At 38.3% G+C, this 21,648-nt stretch overlaps 1 protein-coding gene across 6 annotated transcripts in view; it reads left to right on the top strand.

Annotated features, from left to right (window-relative positions):
* The window catches only part of STON2 (stonin 2), a 150,985-nt gene extending 143,506 nt beyond the window's left edge, over positions 1–7,479 (top strand). For 3 of the 6 annotated variants that reach the window (XM_082617188.1, XM_082617187.1, XM_082617190.1), the window contains 2 exons: positions 642–844; positions 2,672–7,479. In XM_082617188.1, the coding sequence (XP_082473314.1) occupies positions 642–844; positions 2,672–2,755 (287 nt within the window). In that variant the 3' untranslated portion in view covers positions 2,756–7,479. Of the gene's footprint in view, positions 1–641 lie in introns of all 6 variants that reach the window. The other 3 variants (XM_082617186.1, XM_082617185.1, XM_082617189.1) reach the window with 1 other exon arrangement.
* Positions 7,480–21,648: the final 14,169 nt, after the last annotated feature.

Here is a 21,648-nt window from a genome sequence, read left to right as displayed (position 1 = left end):
CGCCACTTCACACATGAGGAATTGAGGCCTGAAGAGAACAAAAAGGACTTGGGTGTGGGATCTCTGCACTTAGGAGAGCTGCAGGTCAAACCCAGGTATCCTATTAGTCTGTGTTCTCTCCAGCGTTCCACACGCTTCCCTAAAGCATATGTGCTGTTTCTAAGGGCTTTGTCATTTTTATATGCCGTTCACCAAAAAAAACATGCCAAAAGCATTTTTAAAAAAATATCGAATGCTATTAAGAAAATTCATCTTCCAAAGGAAATTGATGATTTTGCTCCAGGTGGCTGTCTGATGTTTTATTGGGTGCTAAGTGCTGATCTCTTTTATTCCTTTCTGCCAGTCTACCTCTATTTCATAGTATTTACACTGTGTTTACATAGCACTCTGACCTGAGCAGGCAGAATGCACTCCATTTCTCAGGTCATGGGTTTTATTGCTAGGATACCAGGCTACCGTAGTCAGATAGTGTTATGTCAAAGGGTCTGAAGCACATGCAGTGTGATTTCTGCCGAGGCAGATCCTCTGCTGACAGTAGGATGCTCTTAAAGACTGCCAGGCCTCCTTTTGTTTGTTATTGAGGCTCTTCCACTTCCTCCCCAAAGAACCTGAACCCTAGATTCTTTGTCTTTCTTTCATAGCTTCTGGTCACCCACACTGTTTCTTCTGCCATCTTGAACTTGGCTCTGACCGGGAAGTGCCTTCCAGATTTGCCAGTCACATTAACGTTGAGTTCAGCATGCCTACAACTTCTGCCTCCAAAGCTGCCGTAAGATCCATCTCTGTGGAAGACAAGACGGACGTCAGGAAGTGGGTCAATTATTCTGCACACTACAGCTACAAGGTAGCCTTGGGAGGCATCTGGCTAATGTTTCCAAGTCTGTCTGTTCACCCCCATGCCCTCCCCCTTCTCATTCCTTTTAGCAATGCCTGCCCAGGGTGCAGGGTATTCTCCTACCACCTTGCAGGCGGTTTACCATGCATAGCTGTGGTTGAGTCTGCTCTGAGTTAAATGAATAATCTCTCTAGCAGGCAAGAGAAAGGGTGGAAAGAGAAGTACAGGCTGATGAAGGAGGAGTATGTAATGTCTTTCAGTCATCATGAACAACAACAGAGTAATGGGGTAATGCGATTATTATTACTCATTTGTCATATAACTTATGTGCAGGGGAATGAGTTTGGAAGTGGAGGGAGGGTCAGGAAAATGCTAACCCAAAGCATATATTTCAGCTACAGGTGTTGATGAAGTGGATCTGAATGAAGTTTACATAGTGAAGTATGACACTATGTAGGACAGTATGTCATAGTGAAGTATGACATATACCAAGTCATACAACCTGGTCACTGGGCTATAACTGGACAAACTCAAAAGCCAAGCAAGCTTCTATAATAGTAACGGGATCAGGGCTGTGAAGGAGGAAATGAAGTTGGAGATTTCCGACATAAATAGTGATTGTATCCTGAGTAGCTAGAAATTCAATAGGAGGAGATTATATGCCAAAGACGGAAAACAGGGGGTTACTGAAGAAGGATTTGGCAAAGTGGTTTAATAATTTTCTATTCGTAATAACATCCTTAGATTTATATGATCATTTAATTGTTCTTTAAATATTTCCTTACTTGTGTGATTTCAAACATTGAACTACCAAAAAGAACAAATACTCCATCTTGTGGCCAGGAAAAGACCCAGCACTTTCCTCAAACATGACCCTAGTCAACTGTTCTGTCTTGAATTGTTTCCCTCTCATAAATATTCCAAGTGGTATTGAGAAGAGCGGCTTTAATTATGAAACTCCTTCAGCTCAAAGGATTCCCTGCCTGATTTATCAAAGGCTTCAGATGAGGTATATTACTCTCAAGGCAAGATTAATTTATTAATCTCTTTACAGTTACAGCTACAGTATTTTCCAAAAGATATAGGCAGAACTGTAAACACTACAATACTTATCCATTTGGAGACTTTTTTTGCGGTACACGGGCCTCTCACTGTTGTGGCCTCTCCCGTTGCGGAGCACAGGCTCCGGATGCGCAGGCTCAGTGGCCATGGCTCACGGGCCCAGCCACTCCGCGGCATGTGGGATCTTCCCGGACCGGGGCACGAACCTGTGTCCCCTGGATCGGCAGGCGGACTCTCAACCACTGCGCCACCAGGGAAGCCCTGGAGACTTTTTAAAGGGATAAAATAGTGGAGAGTATAAAGAGCCAGCTGCAAAGGAATTCATTCATTTGATAAACCTTTGTGATTGCCTGCTGTATGCCCATATTATTGGGGTACAATAGTGAACAAGGGCCTGCGCTGTCCTACGGAGTCTGTGGTGTAGCGGGTACAGGGTGTAGTGGGAATATACACAGGGGAGCACCTGACTACCTGGTGAGTCAAGAATAGCTTCACAGAAGAGGTGACCTTTGAGTAGCTGTATAAGGCAAAGAATAAGAATTTTCCAGGTGGACTGAGAGGGAGAGGAATTCCAGACCAAGCAAAGGGCATGTGCAAAGACAGAACCATAATACACATGGCCAGTAGCTTGGTGTGACTAAAGCCCAGAACAATACCCAAGTTACAAGGACGCTCAAAGAACCTAGTGAGGTTTTCTCTTCTGGTTTATTTATTTGTTGGGGTGTTTTCCTGATACTTCTTCTGATATTTCTCTCCAACTTCTATTCTTGACAGGTGGAAATTGAGCAAAAAAAGAGTTTGAAGCCAGACTTTGAAGGAGATGAAATGGAAACTCCCAAGGAGTGTGGGGTCCAGTGATGAAGCCCTACTGCAGGGGGCCCTGACCTAAGCATTATGACAGGATGTCTTCCTGAATAGGTGAAGTTCAAGGCACTGCCTACCTTGGCTACTCCATGTTGGGAGCAGTGTATTGGACCTCCCTGTTTGTAGTTACCTGTATTCTAACAGGAAGCCCTAAGGTGCTTGCTTTGGAGAGGCTCTGATCATGCCTGAAGCACCTGGGTCACCTGACTTTTTGGAGCTTACTGTATAATTAAGCCTCTTCTCCACTCTGCTTCTCTCACAGCACTTGGGTATGGTTTGTGACTGATAAAGTCAGGTAAAGAAACTCCCAACATCATTGTTGGCTCGATTTCCTTCCGATGTTCATCTGTCACTTACATCAGTTTCTGGAAAACAATCTTGAGAAGTTAATTAACTAAGACTCCATCTCTGTCACTCCTCTTAGAAAAAGTTGAGAAAAGGTACAAAACCGATTTCCTCTTTGGGTCTGCTAGACCTTTCATAGGTGTCTCCACTCTTCAAATGTTAACACTATGCAGCAGAAGTTTTTGAGATGCTTCCCTCCTGGTTCTAGATAGTGTTGATTGAAACGCTTTTTCCGTCTTTCTAAGGCATCGGTCCCAGGGTTCATCACCCTGAGTCACAATAGACAATGGAAAAAAGGCACAAGAGGACACTTTTAAATTCTGTGATTAACCCCACATTCTGCGAAGAGTGGCTATTGAAGGGAAAGCAAAATTGAGCTTACTTTTCTTCATTCTGGGGAAAAAGAACATTCATTGTAAGATTATATTAAATTCAGGAGACAGCTTAAATCTCAGTGAATTTCCAAATTCACGCTGAAAAACATAGGCCATTTCTGATTCCTGAAACAGATGGATACATATATCTCAGGCATTTGTCAGGGGCATCTGGGAACTCCTTTTATACCTCATAGCCAATAGACAGCTGCGTGTCTCTTTAACTCAAACTTTACAGAAAATATAAGTTGAAAAGATCATTTTAAAAGTCGTTTCAAAACTGAGCTTGTATGAGCTTTTCCTAAAAATTCAGAGTTTGATAATCACAGTATGTAATAGATCTAAAAGGCAGAAGACTCTAGGGTAGAGATGAGGGAAAGCCGTATTTTTCTAATGTTGGGAACATTAAATCCTGATTCCAAGAATCTAGGACACTCAATATTCCTTCTCTTCATCTGTTCCAGCTCACATTCTGTACCTCTGCATCCCAAAGGGGATACGAGCTCAACAATTTAAAGGCAGCTTTTACCTGCCTTCCTGTTTCTCCCATGAAGAATAGAGTAAGGGTTATCCGATTTGTAGATGACACAGAAATAGACACATAACTAGTCTGTTGACTGGCAGTTTCGGGATTAGTTCATTCCGTGAATATTCACTGAATTCTATGTATTGACATTAGGGTATAGAAATCATTGTAATTTTTTGAAATACCTGAACATAAGACTGAAACTAAAAGGATGAAATTAAATAGGCATTAATGAGAAACTCTATATTCTGAGTTTCTTAAATGCAACCCAGTAAGTACAAAATGGGGTACCTATGTGTGTACGGATGTATGTGTTTACCTGTGTGTGTTAATGGGAAGGGTGTTGGAAAGTCCTGGTTTCACAGCAGTTTTTGTATAAAGTGTTTTCTTGGGGAAACGTGAGTTCAGTTTTGAATTGGGAGTATATCATAGCTATTCCAAAACTGATGCATTCAGCCTGTGGTAACAGAAGTCTAGGGAGCCCTGCATGCTGCACATCTGGATGGAGGGCTGGGTTCAATTCTGGGAACCACATTTTAAGAGAGATGTTAATAAATTGACTGTGTCCAGTCAGGTGGCCAGGGTTGTAGAGTGTGATTATACATGAAATAGAGGAATACTTCCCCTGAAGAACAGAAGGTATAGCTGGAAAGGGAAAAAGAGGGAATGATACAATAGCTGCCTTGAAATCTCTGTTGAGCTATAAAAGGGGAGAGGAATTGGACTTTTCCTGTGTTGCTTCAAAGGGCAAAAAGAGGAGCTTTATAGATGACAGATGTTTGCTTCAATATAAGAAAGAATTTTGTAATAAGAGTTGTTCTAAAGAGGAATGGACTCAAACAGTAGAACTTCCAGTTGCTGCAAATGCCCAAAGGCTAAAATAACCCATCCTAAATGCTATGAAAGGGACTCTTAGATTGGATTTGGGCTAGATTCTTAACAAGATCCCTTCTACATATAGGTTTAGTTTCAACAGTATTAGGACTCTGTTTGTTTTTAGTTTGATAAGTGGTTTTTCATGCTCTTTGAAATACAGTGGAGTTCCCTAGAGGTCTTTGTCAACTGAGGACTCCAAGGCATAGCCCTTCCCCTGTTGTGCTAAAAGCACAGGAGATTCCTTATAGAAACATTGAAATGGGTTGAAGAGTTGGCAAGGTGAAGGTCATTCTAGCACCTTCTTTACCCAAGGTAGCACCTGTGCACCCTCTCAAGATCTCTGCTTCACCTGCTAGCATCACATGTGTATTGGTGCTTGGACCCTTTTTTCCTGTTGGTTAATTCTCATTGCCTTTGTACTTTCACCTGGACATTTTTTTTTTAAAACCAAGGGATGGGAAAGTCCCTTCCATGCTATCTACATTCAGCAATCAGATTATCATTCATTTTAAAAAACCTACCACCTTGATTTCATCAGATTTGTTTTCCCTCTACTGTTTTTTGGAAGTTGATAATGGGTAGCATTTAGGGGGTTGGGAAATATAATACTATATATTTTTAGATGTAGTTTCTATGTAGTTTTGTTAATAGCCTACATAGAAAACACTGTTGGGCAAATACCTTTTTGATATGCAGATTCTAAGTTTGCCACCCTGGACTTGGATTTTGTGTGTGTGGCCACAAATTATTTGTGGCCACCAATAATCCTTGTCTATGTTATCAGTAATGTGAAAATATTAGAAGTGAATTCATTTTACCAATACATAGTCTTACTATTACTATTAGAATATAAATTAGATGTCCCATGATATTAAGAGCTGTGCTTTTTTTGTTGAGACTGTTGACTTCCTTTTTTGACTTTATAGTAAAGGAGGATGAGAGATGTACTCATGATATATCAAACGAGACTATAAGGTACTTTGTGGGTGCACCGTTAAACTCCCTTTGCCACTCTTGTAAACATACTACTAGTTATGCCTTATCAAAATTGTGTATTTTACTTATATGTAATATAATCCGGACAGTTTTTTTTTCTCTTCTATTTTCTTCTCCCTGCCACCTCCCCCGCCAACCTTCCTGCATTATTGGCAGGGTTCATAACCCTTGAGAACATTTTTTTTCTTTTTGGCTGTGCTGCACGGCTTGCGGGATCTTAGTTCCCTGACCAGGGATTGAACCCAGGCGACTGCATTGAAAGCGCTGAGTTCTAACCACTGGACTGCCAGGGAATTCCCAAGAACATTTTTTTAATGGGAAATATTTCTTATTTGAAATTAGAGTAATTTCCTTTCAAATCCTGTAGATGAGGGCAGGAGCTTATTTCCCTAGAAATTCATATTCCCATGGAGGCAAGAAATGGCTCTTATTCTTTGTTTCTAGTACGTACCACCAAGTTAGTTTGGAATATAATAAGTTTCAGCTACCTTAAATCCTGTGCTGATAGGACAGATATTAATGAAATAAAGGAAAATTACTTAGGTATTCAATAAATGTTTGCTGAATGAATACTGACGCTTAGACTCTAAGACTACCTAACCCTTACTTATCATCAAACACAGTAAAGCACACAAGCATGCTTCTATTTCCTGGAGAACTTAAATAATTTTTCTTTCCCTGCCTCCACTGTCAACTAGTGATAACTCGGCACTTAAGCACTTAATGTGCATCTGAACTTAAACTACAGTATATCTTATTCATATTGAAAAACATTTTTATGCCCAAAGATAACAGTAGCACAGATGCTGTCATAGTCCAGATTATTGATTCAGTTTTGTTCTTGCAAGTCAGACAGCTCTGTGAGCCTAAGCCTTGCCCATTCGAATGGTGAGAGGGAGAAGAAAGCATTTAATAGAGTACATGGACAGTCTTGGTGTGCTAGGTCTTTGTTTTCCCCAACATTAACCACTGACCAACGTTACTGCGTATTTATTTTGTCACCATAGTAAGAAAGATGGAGGCCTGGGATAGTAAGGCTGAAACGTGTGAAGTGACATCATGATTTCAGAGCTGCTTTAAATCTCATAATAAGTTTCGTGGTGGGAAAACAGAGAATGATCTGAAATTTTTCTTAAAAATCTTTAAAACATTAAGTTGATTTGACTAGGAAGCACTGCCATTTAGCCTACTTTAAAAATTTTTCCCAGGTGGGAATGGTAACTTTAACTCTTCTACGAATGATGATTATAAGTTAATTCTAGCATATCTAGAGTTTAGGTCATGTTAAGAATGCAACAGGAAATTCAAACAAAACTGACCAAAAAGCTAAATCCACAGAAAATATTATCTAGTAAAGGAATTATCTTTTAACATTTCACTCACAAGTGTCATTCAAAACATGACAGCTCTTATATAAAATTAGTCATAGCATTTTCACCAACTTCTAAACATATTGTCATTACCAATGTCTACGTGCCAATTCCCTACAAGTCACCATCTCTCTACCATTTCTTAATTATGTTCTTTTTAAATGAAACTTGCTTTGGATATTGCGACTCATATTTATGTATTTAAAGAATTAAAAGTGAAAGATACATAAATGTAGAAAATAAATGTGTGTGTCAGTAGTATTTTCCCATGTATTAACTAAAGTAGGAATATGGAATTTTTACATTTCTTATACTGTGCCTTAGCAAATCTGAGAGTCTAGTCCTTTTAACAACTGGGGGGAAAAGTATCTCTGAATTTGCAACTCCAGGCCTGTAAGGGCAGAAACTATCCATAGCATGTGTTTGGTAGTGCCTGGAGAGAGGCAAATAATAACTGGATGTAATGAAAAGCTATAAAAGAACAGAATCAAAAACCAGAGTGGCAATATGATAAAATAAAGTATAGAGAAATGACAAATACAGCACTGGCCACCAAACCTCAAAATACTTGAACTAGAGGCCATCCCTTAAATGTAAGGAGCTCCAGGAATAATAAAAGATTGCCTAGCAGGGATAAACAACAGAATTAATTCAGTTCAACAAGTATTTGGTCAAGGTGCTGTCCCAGTAACCAGCTTCCCTAAAGGGAGTTAAGGCCAAACACAAGGACACTGAGGACTGTTGATGTAAAGACATTGGTGGGCGTGCCTTTTATCAAGGGAGAATTGGGGTTTCTATGAATCTTTAAAGGACACAGTCATGAAGACAATCATCATGTTAAGTCACCTGCAATTTTCCCAGTTGGGCTTCAGAAACATCAGCTAAAAAAGTGAGGACGCTGGACTGACTGTTCCCTCAGATCCTTTCCAGCTCCAGTATTAACGGATTATTTTACAAACTATCTTTGGTGCCACTGTCAGTGATACTTCATGTCAATAGGACTCTTCATATAATCTTAAGAACCAAGAAGTTTAAAATTTGAATACTGGGAAAAGCAGCTGGCCCATCTTTTCTCTTTTAATGTCTCTATCCTTTACCATCTGCCCAGACAACCCTGCAGTCCTCTATTTTGTAGGTGCCTTCAAAACACAGATAAACATGGAGGATCAAAAGGACGGTGAAGATCAGTTGGAACACTGCTCTGGAAGTTCCTCTGGCCTCACCCGGCACAACAGTGGTGTGACGGTGAAGAGGAACTGACAGGATTTGGGTACTACCTGAAACAGAAGTCGGTCTAACCCTCCAAGGGGCTATGTCGGGATGATCAACGATTTACAGATAGATCCTTTTATACAAAAGACTGCAGAAATCGAGGGAGGAAAACACACTTAGTAAACATTCTGGGACTATCTGTAACACAGTTATGGCAAAAGGAGATGAAAGGGTCGGTCCTCCCTATCCTCACAGTCTCTTAGTACCATGAAAATGTAATTATTTTTTAAAAACGTGTACAAGCTACAAAATAGCATCTCTTTTGTGGTATGTGTTAGTTTGCTTTTAGGTTCTTGTACTAAGAGTTGCTCAGATATAATGGCTCAATTCCAGCCGGACAAAGTAAAGGAATTCCAGCATCCTCTTCCTGTTCAGTCCCACCTTCTGCCTCAGATCAAACCCTCAGTGCTGGCTGTGGACACCATCTAGCCGCACTGTGACTGAAGCCTTAAGCACCGCTGTCTGGCCTCTGTGTGCTTCAGCGTCAGCACCCACACGTGGTTTCCAATGGGAGCGGTTCTGGGAAAGCAGATGTGCAATCAGATCTTTACAGCAACCTGTCAGACCAAAGCATCTAAGGGTTTTGAAGTCCTGGGGTGACAGAGGGAAGAATATGAACTCCTCTGACCCTAAGTCAGCATGCATTTAACCTTTGTGTCAGTCAACCTGCCAACAGAACCTGGAGAAAGTTTACCATATTCAAGAAATGAAACAGAATCAATCAGTGTTTTAAGCCAGGGAGCGCTAAAAGAGCACCCCCTCCTCAGTCTGCATTTTTGTAACGTTCATAGAGCATTTCAATCTGTCAGGATGGAGGGACCCAAGATCCAGCGAATGATTCAGCTGATCCAAGGCTTGGCTTTTCCTTCCTTCATCATCTATCGTCATTCAATGTAACTTCTTGTACTATGTGATTTATTTTATGTAAAAACAGCTTACTTAAAAAAATGTGCCTATGTAATAAAGTCTACACACTGGCTAACTCTATAGAGGTGAGGTTTTGTTTTTAATTGTTCTGCTTATTATCATCTGTAATACCCTTTTTTTTTTTTTTTGCGGTACGCGGTCCTCTCACTGTTGTGGCTCCGGATGCGCAGGCTCAGCGGCCATGGCTCATGGGCCTAGCCACTCCGCAGCATGTGGGATCTTCCTGGACCGGGGCACGAACCCGTGTCCCCTGTGTCGGCAGGCGGACTCTCAACCACTGTGCCACCAGGGAAGCCCCCTGTAATACCCTTTTTGAGCTAGGAAAAAGAGCTGTTAATAAAAATTTTTAAACAAAATCTGTCACTATGCAAGATTTAATGAGGTCAAGCATAATAAAAAATATTTATAATTAAGAAGATTCATTACCCTGTTAATATAGTTAGTGATCATAAGCTGACAAGTTAACAAGTGACCTGAATCCTAGTTAAGTTTATCATGAATATACTTTAGTCAATTCAAGATATAGTTACTGCATTGATATTTTGTGTCTAATTCTGTGAGAAAACAAACAGTTCCTAAGGTGGTTTGTTTTTGGCAATAAGTACATACACATATAACTAAGTTAGAAATGTAACAGAGCACATAATCAATAACAGAGTATTTGCATTACGTTCTTGGCATACTGTCAGCACTCAACAAATAACTGTTCAACTGATTGATGAATCCAAGTGATCAGTGTCAACATAGACACAGAAAAAAAATCGATACGGACCAGAATACTTGGGAGATTTTCACAAGAAAGATGGTTTTTCAGTGAGATCTGGAGGTGGGGGGTAAAATGTAGTTCAGTGGCAAGAGGAAGGGAGTTTAGGGTTGGGAAGAGGCAAGTGTAAAAGTGGCTGCATTAGCAGGTGAGCCTGACCTGGGTAAGGGGTTCATGCACATCAAGAGGTAAGGGTGACAGGCCACGCTGTGGAAGAGCTGGCCTCCAGGTTGAGCGTGGACTCAATCTAATAAAGGCTATGAAGCCATTTCAGAATCTGGCCAATAGAGCATTATTCTAGAAAGACTAATTTGTCTACAACGTGCAGGGTATTTTGGTCTGGGGAAAAGATTAAACGCAAGGAAAACAAAGGTTTTTTGTTTGGTTCAGACAGACCATAGACATGCAAAGTACAGTTATCTACAAGGGGAGAACTCAGGCCACTGGTGGCAGTGGCACAGAAAGGGACATACCTCAGAGACTGGGACAGTCTCCAGTTATTTCTTCCCATATTGAACTCTTTGGAACAAACCCCTATCGTACATCTCTTCTACTACCTTTATCACCTGTGTGCTGCCTTTTAATGTTTTATATTTATTAGGTTTATCCTCCACATTAAAAAGTAATAGAGGGGCTTCCCTGGTGGCACAGTGGTTGAGAGTCCGCCTGCCGACGCAGGGGACACAGGTTCGTGCCCCAGTCCAGGAAGATCCCACATGCTGCGGAGCGGCTGGGCCTGTGAGCCATGGCCACTAAGCCTGCGTGTCCGGAGCCTGTACTCCACAACGGGAGAGGCCACAACAGTGAGAGGCCCGCGTACCACAAAAAAAAAAAAAAAAAAAAAGCAATAGAGAACTGGCTTTCTCAGCATGTGGCCAAAATGCACCAAAAGCAATATGAATCAGTAAGTGTAAATCAACATGCAATTGAATATGACTAAAATTCACTCTGTATTCAAGACTTTCTTGAAGTCAACTCCTCTTTCCACCTCTGAGCCTCTGCAGTCTGGGAAGTCTTCTCTCTACTACTGCTTTTCTTTCTCTGTGCAACTCAGAGGTTACTGCTGTTAGAAATTCTGCAAGAATGTTTAATTCTCCCGACTTCCTATGCAGTACAAAATTTATCTCTTAATTTCACTCTCTTAATACACATCTAATAAGGGGATGACAACTGCAATGAAAAAAGAAATGCTCAGTGCAAAGGATACAAGTATTTGGTGACCAGACTGAATGCTGGGGCAAAGGAGAAAGAATCAACAATTTTGAACTACTGAACCTGCTTATGTTTATCGTGCAATCCTGCAAGTAGCCTATCAGAAACCTAATGTTTAAAAAATACACAAAAACAAAAAACTTGCTATTTCTTTTGCTACTAAAATAACAGATAACAAGTTGTATACCAATATATTCTCTCCTGAGATTTTAAAATGATGAACTGAAAGAGTACCCAAGACATCAAGTTAAGTCTCAGTCTGGGAAAAACTAAGAAAGTCTATGTGATTTGTCAAGAATAACATATAAAAGGCTCCAATCAAGATGGTGGAGGTAAAAGACCTGTACTCAGAACTGTAAGACACATACACATAAATTTGATGAAAGAAATCAAAGATGACACAAACAAATGGAGAGATATACCATGTCCTTGGATTGGAAGAGTCAACACTGTGAAAATGACTCTACTACCCAAAGCAATCTACAGATTCAATGCAATCCCTATCAAATTACCAATGGTAGTTTTTTACAGAACTAGAACAAAAAAGTAGGAGTACTTTTCCTACTACTACAACATAAAATTTATGTTCCTCCAACATAAAATTTGTATTGAGACACAAAAGACCCCGAATAGCCAAAGCAATCTTGAGGGAAAAAAACGGAGCTGGAGGAATCACACTCCCTGACTTCAGACTATACTACAAAGCTACAGTAATCAAGACAATATGGTACTGGCACAAAAACAGAAATATAGATCAATGGAACAGGATAGAAAGCCCAGAGATAAACCCACACCTATGGTCAACGAATCTATGACAAAGGAGGCAAGGATATCCAATGGGGAAAAGACAGTCTCTTCAATAAGTGGTGCTGGGAAAACTGGACAGCTACATGTAAAAGAATGAAATTAGAACACTCCCTAACACCATACACAAAATAAGCTCAACACGGATTAAAGACCTAAATGTAAGACCATACAGTATAAAATTCTTAGAGGAAAACACAGGAAGAACACACTTTGACATAAATCACAGCAAGATCTTTTTTGATCCACCTTCTAGAGTAATGGAAATAAAAACAAAAATAAACAAATGAGACCTAATGAAACAAAAATAAACAAATGGGACCTTCGTTTTGCAAAACGAAGGAAACCACCAACAAGACGAAAAGACAACCCTCAGAATGGGAGAAAATATTTGCAAATGAAACAACTGACAAAGGATTAATCTCCAAAATATACAAGCAGCACATGCAGCTCAATATTAAAAAAACAACCCAATCAAAAAATGGGCAGAAGACCTAAATAGATATTTCTCCAAAGAAGACATACAGATGGCCAAGAGGCATATGAAAAGCTGCTCAACATCACTAATTATCAGTGAAATGCAAATAAAAACTACAATGAGGTATCACCTCACACCAGTTAGAATGGGCATCATCAGAAAATCTACAAACAACAAATGCTGGAGGGGGTGTGGAGAAAAGGGAACCCTCTTGCACTGTTGGTGGGAATGTAAATTGATACAGCCACTATGGAGAACAGTATGGACGTTCCTTAAAAAACTAAAACTAGAATTACCATATGACCCAGCAATTCCACTACTGGGCATATACCCAGAGAAAACCATAATTCAAAAAGACACATTCACCACAATGTTCATTGCAGCACTATTTACAATAGCCAGGTCATGGAAGCAACCTAAATGCCCATCGACAGACAAATGGATAAAGAAGATGTGGTATATATATACAATGTATATTACTCAGCCATAAAAAGGAACAAAATTCGGTCATCTGTAGAGATGTGGATGAATCTAGAGACTGTCATACAGAGTGAAGTAAGTCAGAAAGAGAAAAAGAAATATCATACATTAACACATATATGTGGAATCTAGAAAAATGGTACAGATGAACCGGTTTGCAGGGCAGAAATTGAGACACAGATGTAGAGAACAAATGTATGGACACCAAGGGGGGGAAGGCAGTGGGGTGGTGGTGGTATGAATTGGGAGATTGGGATTGACATGTATACATTACAATATGTATAAAATAGATAACTAATACAAACCTGCTGTATATAAATAAAAAAATATTAAAAAACATTTATGCTGACTAAAATATATTTATGCTGTTCTCTCAAAAAGAGAACATAGTATATGATTCCAATTTATATAAAACTCTAGGAACTACAATTTAATCCACAGTGACAAAAAGCAGATAAATGAATGTCTGGCAGAGGGAGGTGGATTAAGAGTGGGAGGGACGGAAAAAAAAAGAAGGATGTGTGGAGCTCACTTCCTCCCACAAATACATCAATAATACATCTACATCTGGAACAATTCTCACAGAATACCTAGTGAACACTGGCAGAATTTCTCAAATACCCCAAACCACAAGAAAGATCTCCATGTAACCAGGTAGAATGAAAGAAAGAAAAAAAAAGAAATCAGGAAAGGACTTGCACTCATGGGAGAGAGCTATGAAAGAGGAAATGTTCCTGCACCCTGGGAAGCTCCTTCACTGGCAGGGAGGTCAGCTGGACAGAGAGGGAGTTTCAGAGGCTTGGAGGAGAGCGCAGCAGTCGGTTTGTGGCAGGCAGAACAGAGAGAGACTTGCACAGATGATCTGGGCCCTTGCCCTATGCTCCCAAGCCTGAGATGTGTGTCCACTGGTGTGAGTGGGGGCTGCGTGCTGAAACTCGGGCTTAAGAACACAGACCGGAGGAGAGGACTGGGGTTGGCCGTGTGGAGACAGCCTGAAGGGGCTGGAGCATGGTACAGGCCACAACCAGGGGTGTATGCGGAAGCCTGGGCCCACCATAGAAGCGAAGCACCTTTGTTAAGGAGTGTGGAAGGAAGGAAGGGGGCACCCATAAAAACCTCTTTCTCTCTTTCTCTCAGATGACCTGGCACCACCTCTACGAGTTCTGGGAGTGTGCCAGCGGGTTGCCCACACGTGATAGCAGGGCAGAAATCTGAGTTGTGCAGATTTATACCTCCACCTCTGGCTTTGTAAACTCAGAGCCTATGGGAAATCTGAGTGGAAGATAGAATAATGGAAATCACCCAATCAGAACAGCAGATAGAAAACCAGATTTAAAAAGATGAAAGCAATATAAGAGCCTATGAGATAATATAAAGCTTGCCAATCTACACATAATAGGGATTCCAGTAAGAGAAGAAAGAGAAAAGGGGATCAAAAAATGTGCTTGAAAAAATTATGGCTGAAAACTTCCCAAACCTGAAGAAGGAAAGAGACATCCAGGTACAGGAAGCACAGAGGGTCCCAAACAAGATGAACCCAAACAGACCTATACCAAGACATCATATAAAATGGAAAAAGTTAAAGATAAGGAGAATTCTAAAGGCAGCATGAGAAAAAGAGTTAATTACAAGGGAACCCCCATAAGACTCTCAGCTGATATCTCTAAAGAAACACTGCAGGCCAGAAGAGAGTGGCAAAATATATTTAAAGTCCTGAAAGGGAAAAATCTGCAACGTAGAATACTCTACCCAGCAAGATTACCATTTAGAATAGAAGAAGAGATAAAGAAGTTCTCAGACAACCAAAAACTAAAAGAATACAGCAATATTAAACCTATCCTAAAAGAAATATTTAAAGATCTTCTTTAAGTAGAAGAAAAGCAAGAATCTATAGGAAAGAGAAAATCACAATTGTAAAGTAAATCACTTATTAAACCAATATTCAGATTTTAAAAAAATCAAAAAGTTTTTGTGAAGTGGTGATAACCACAGTGAACAGCAAAAGAATAAACAGGAAGATATAAAAGAGGACATCAAAATCATAAAATGTGGAGGAAGAGAGTAAGAAAATGTAGATTCTTTTTTTTTAGAATGTATTTGATCCTATTTGACTAAGTCTAAAGCAAGTAGATATAAGAAGCGGTTAAAGGGGTTCTGTTACTTGAAAACAGAGTAACCACAGATTCACAAAAGCCAAAGACAAAAGAAAATCATCAAACCACAAAAGGAAAAACAAAAAGAAACAAGGAAGAAATACAAAATCAACTGGAAAACAAGGTCTAAAATGGCAATAAATATATATCTATCAATAATTACCTTAAATGCCAATGAACTGAAGGCTCCAATCAAAAGACTGGCTGGAAAAACAACAGCCTATAATATCCTGCCTACAAGAGGCTCAATTTAGGGCAAAGGACACACATCAATTGAAAGTGAGGGGATGGGAAAAGATATTTCATGCAAATGGAAATGACAAGAAAGCAGGGGTCACAATACTCCTATCAGACAAAATAGACTTTAAAACAAAGGCCATAAAGAAAGATAAATAAGGACACTATATAATAATAAAAGGATCAATAAATACAAGAAGAGGATATTACACTCGTCAACATATATGCACCCAATGTACGAGCACCCAAATACATAAAACAAATACTAACCCATACAAAGGGAAAAATGATGAGAATATAATAATAGTAGGAGGACCTCCCTGGTGGTGCAGTGGTTAAGAATCCGCCTGCCAGTGAAGGAGACAGGGTTTGAGCCCTGGTCCAGGAAGATCCCACATGCCGTGGAGCAACTAAGCCCGTGTGCCACAACTACTGAGCCTGCGCTCTAGAGCCCATGAGCCACAACTACTGAGCAGGAGTGCCACAACTACTGAAGCCTGCGCGCCTAGAGCCTGTGCTCTGCAACAAGAGAAGCCACCCAATGAGAAGCCTGTGAACCGCAATGAAGAGTAGCCCCTGCTCGCACAACTAGAGAAAAGCCGGCGCGCAGCAACAAAGACCCAAGGCAGCCAAAAATTAAAATTAATTAATTTAAAAAAATAATTGCAGGAGACTTGCACACCCTACTCATATCAATGGACAGATCTTCTGAACAGAAAATCAATAAGCCAACAGAGATCCTAATTGATACCACTGAAAAGTTAGACTTAATATTTTCAGGACATTACATGTAATGTAATGGATGTAATTGCAAATCCTATTCAAGTACACATGGAATGGTCTCTGGGATTGACCACATATTAGGGCACAAAACAAGCCTCAGTAAATTTTAGAGTACAGAAATTATTTCAAGCATCTTTTCTGACCACAAAGGCATGAAACTAGAAATCAACCACAGAAAAAGAAATGAGAAAAAAATGATTACATGGAGACTAAACAACATGCTACTAAAAAAATCAATGGTCAACAACAAAAGCAAAGAAGAAATTTAAAAATACCTTGAGACAAATGACAATGGAAACACAACTATACAAAATCTATGGGATGCAGCAAAAGCAGTTCTTAGAGGGAAGTTCACAATGATACAGGCCTTCTTCAAGGAATAAGAAAAATCTCAAATAAACAACCTAACCCACCACCTAAAAGAATTAGAAAAAGAAGAACAAACAAAACCTAAAGTTAGCAGAAGGAAGGAAATAAAAAAGATCAGAGGAAATAAGTAATATAGAGATTTTTAAAAATAGAAAAAAATCAATAAAACCAAGAGCTGGTTCTTTGAAAGGATAGACAAAATTGATAAACCTCTGGCCAGACTCACAAAGAAGAAAAAAAGACCAAACAAACAAAATAAGAAATGAAAGAGAAGAAATCACAACTGATACCACAGAAATACAAAAAATGCTAAGAGAATACTATGAAAAATTATAAGCCAACAAATTTGACAACCTATAAAAGGCCAAGTTTCTAGAAACATACAGTCCACCAAAACTGAATCAAGAAGAGATAACTTGAGAACTGATTACTACAAGTGAAATAGAAGCTGTAATTTTAAAAACTCCCTAAAAATAAAAGTCCAGGACCAGATGGCTTCATAGGTGAATTCTAACAAACAAAGAAACAAGAATTTATACTATCCTTCTCAAACTCTTCCAAAATAATGAAGAGGAAGAAACACTCCCAAAGACATTCTATGAAGCCACCATCAACCTGATACCAAAACCAGAAAAAGACACCACCAAAAAAAGAAAATAGAAGGACAATATCTTCGATGAATCTAGATGCAAAAATTCTCAACAAGATATTAGCAAACCGAATCCAGCAGTACATAAAAAAGATCATATACCACGACCGAGCTGGATTCATCCCAAGTTCATAAGGATGGTTCAACACATCCAAATCAATCAGTGTGATACACCACATCATCATCAACAACAACAAAAAGACAAAAACCACATGGTCATCTCAATAGATGCAGAAAAAGCATTTGACAAACTTCAACATCCAGTCATGATAAAAACTCTCACTAAACTGGGTACAGAGGGAACACATATCAACATAACAAAAGCTATTTATGACAAAGCCACAACTAATATAGTACTCAACAGTGAAGAGGCGAAAGCCTTCCTGCTAAAATCTGGAACAAGACAAGGATATATCTACATATGTATATATAGGCATATATCTATATATGTATATATATCACAATGGAATACTACTCAGCCATAAAAAAGAATGAAAAAATGCCATTTGCAGCAACATGGATGCAACTAGAGATTATCATACTAAGTGAAGTAAGTCAGGAAGAGAAAGATAAATACCATATGATATCTCTTATATGTGGAATCTAAAATATGCCATAAATGAACATATCTATGAAACAGAAACAGACTCACAGATTTAGAAAACAGACTTGTAGTTGCCAAGGGGAGTGAGGGAGGGAAAGATTAGGAGTTTGGGATTAGCAGGTGAAAACTATGATATATGGATAAACAACAAGGTCCTACTGTATAGTACAGGGAATTATATTCAATATCCTGTGATAAACCATAATGGAAAAAAATATGAAGAAGAACATATATGTATAACTGAATCACTTTGCTGTACAGAGTAACACAAAATTATAAATCAACTATATTTCAATTTAAAAAAATCATCCACATGCAAACCTAGTAGGAAGGTTAAAAGACAAAAGTAGTAAAAATTTTCTGTATCTACAATAAGCAGTTAAGGAATACACAAAACACTTAGATATAAAATATGACATAAAAAAACCGTAATCATGAGGGGAGGAGAGTACAAATGCAGGGTTGTTAAAATGTATTTGAAATTAAGAGATAAGCAACTTAAAACAATCATATATATGTATATGTATGTGTGTATATATATAGCTATATAAAATCCTCATAATAAATAGAAACCAAAAAATCTAAAATAGATACACACACACACACACACACACAATGAATCCAAATATAGCACTAAAGATAGTCATCAAATCACAAGAGAAGAAAAAAAAGGAAAAAAGAACTACAGAAACAACCGCCAAATAATTAACAGAATGGCAATAAGAACATACATATCAATTACCTTAAATGTAAATGGACAAAATGCTCCAATCAAAAGACACAGATGGGCTGAATGAACACAAAAACAAGACCCATATACATGGTGCCTACAAGAGACTCACTTCAGATCTAAAGAAACACACAAAATGGCAGGGAGGGGATGGAAAAAGGTATTCCATGCAAAGGAAAGCTAAAGATAGCTGGGGCAGCAATATTTATATCAGACAAAATAGATTTTAAAATAAAGCTGTTACAAGAGATAAAGAAGGACACTACATAATGATCAAGGGATCAATCCAAAAAGAAGAAATAACAATTGTAATGATATAGACACCCAACATAGGAGCACATAAATATATAAAGCAAATAAAGGGAGAAATCGACAGTAACACAATAATAGTAGGGGACTTTAATATCCAACTTCCATCAATGGACAGATCATCCAGACAGAAAATCAATAAGGAAACACTGGCCTTAAATGACACATTAGACCAGATGTACTGAATTGATATTTATAGAGCATTCCATCTGAAAGCAGCAGAATATACATTCTTTTCAAGTGCACATGGAATATTCTCCAGGACAGATAACGTGTTAGGCCACAAGACAAACCTTAAAAATTTAAGAAAACTGAAATCATATCAAGGATCTTTTCTGACCACAACACTATGAGAACAGAAATCAACTAACAAAAAATACGCAAAAAACACAAATATGCGAAGGCTAAACGATATGCTATTAAAACAACCAATGGATCACTTACAAAGTTAAAGACGAAATCAAAAAATACCTAGAGACAAATGAAAACGAAAACAAAACCTATGGGATGCAGCAAAAGCAGCTATAAGAGGGAAGTTTATAGTTTATACAAGCTTACCTCAGGAAACAAGAAACATATCAAATAAACAATCTAAACTTACACCTAAAGGAACTAGAGAAAGAAGAACAAAGCACAAAGTTAGATGAAGGAAAGAAATCATAAAGATCAGAGAATAAATAAATGAAATAGAGACAAAGAAAACAATAGAAAAGATCAATGAAATTAAAAGCTGGTTCTTTGAAAAGATAAACAAAATTGACAAATATTTAGCCAGACTCATCAAGAAAAAAAGGGAGAGGGCAATTGATAAAATCAGAAATGAAAAAGAAGTTACAACTGACACCACAGAAATACAAAGAATCATAAAAGACTACTAAGAATAAATACATGAAAATAATATGGCCAACCTAGAAGAAATGGAAAAATTCTAAGAAATGTACAATCTCCCAAGACTAAAACAGGAAGAAACAGAAAATATGAACCGACCAGTTACCAGTAACTCAACTAAATCAGTAATTTAAAAACTCCCAACAAACAAAAGCCCAAGACCGGATGGCTTCACAGGTGAATTCTACCAAACATTTAGAGAACGGTTAACACCTATCTGTCTGAAACTATTTCAAAAAACTACAAAGGAAGGAACATTTCCAAACTCATTCTATGAGGCCAGCATCACCCTGATACCAAAACCAGACAAAGATATCACACACACACAAATTTACAGGCCAATATCACTGATGAACATAGATGTAAAAATCCTCAACAAAAATTAGTAAATCGAATCCAACAATACATTAAAAGGATCATACATTATGATCAAGTTGGATTTATTCCAGGAATGTAAGGATTTTTCAATATTCACAAATCAATCAATGTGATACATGACATTAAGAAAGTGAAGAATAAAAACTATATAATCAGCCAAATAGATGAAGAAAAAGCTACTGACAAATTTCAACATCCATTTATGATAAAAACTCTCTAGAAAGTGGGCATAGAGGGAACACACCTCAACATAATAAAGGCCATATGACAAACCCACAGTTAACATCATGTTCAATGGTGAAAACCTGAATGCATTTTTCTCTAAGATTAGAACAAGACAAGGATGCCCACTCTTGCCACTTTTATTCAAAACAGTATTGGAAGTCCTCGCCATAGCAATCAGACAAGAAAAAGAAAAGGAATCCAAATTGGAAAGGAAGAAGCAAAAGTGTCACTGTTTGCAGATGACGTGATTACTATACATAGAAAATCCTAAAGACACCATCAGAAAACTAGTAGAGCTCATCAATAAATTGGGTAAAGTTGCTGGATACAAAATTAATATACAGAAATCTTTTGCATTTCTATATACTAACAATGAACTACCAGAAAGAGAAACAAAGGAAACAATCCCATTTACTATCACGTCAAAAAGAATGAAATACCTAGGAATAAACCTACCTAAGGAAGTAAAAGACCTGTACTTGGAAAACTATAAGACACTGATGAAAGAAACTGAAGATGACACAAACAGATGGAAAGATATACCATGTTCTTGGACTGGAAAAATTAATATTGTTAAAATGACCATACTACTCAATAATCTACAGATTCAATGTGATCCCTATTAAAATACCAACTGCATTTTTCACATAACTAGAATAAATAATTTAAAAACCTGTATGGAAACACGGAAGATCCCAAAAGAGCCAAAACAATCTTGAGAAAGAACAGAGCTGGAGGAATCAGGCTCCCTGACTTCACACTATACTACAAAGCTACAGTAATCAAAACAGTATGGTACTGGCACAGAAACAGACACATAGATTAATGGAACAGAATAGAGAGCCCAGAAAAAACCCATGCACTTATGGTCAATTAACTATGACAAAGAAGGCAGAATATACAATGGAGAAAATACAGTCTCTTCAATAAGTGGTGCTGGGAAAACTGGACAGCTGCATGTAAAATAATGAAATTAGAATATTCTCTAATACTATATACAAAAATAAACTCAAAATGGATCAAAGACCTAAGTGTAAGACTGCATAATATAAAACTCCTAGAGGAAAAGATAGGCAGAATACTCTCATAAATCACAGCAATATTTTTTTGGATCCATTTCCCACAGCAAAGGAAATAAA

This window comes from Mesoplodon mirus, assembly GCF_964341445.2.
Source record: "Mesoplodon mirus genome assembly, chromosome: 4".
Lineage (NCBI taxonomy): Eukaryota > Metazoa > Chordata > Mammalia > Artiodactyla > Ziphiidae > Mesoplodon > Mesoplodon mirus.
Note: the sequence above shows the minus strand (reverse complement) of the source record. Positions and strands in the feature narration are given on the sequence as shown.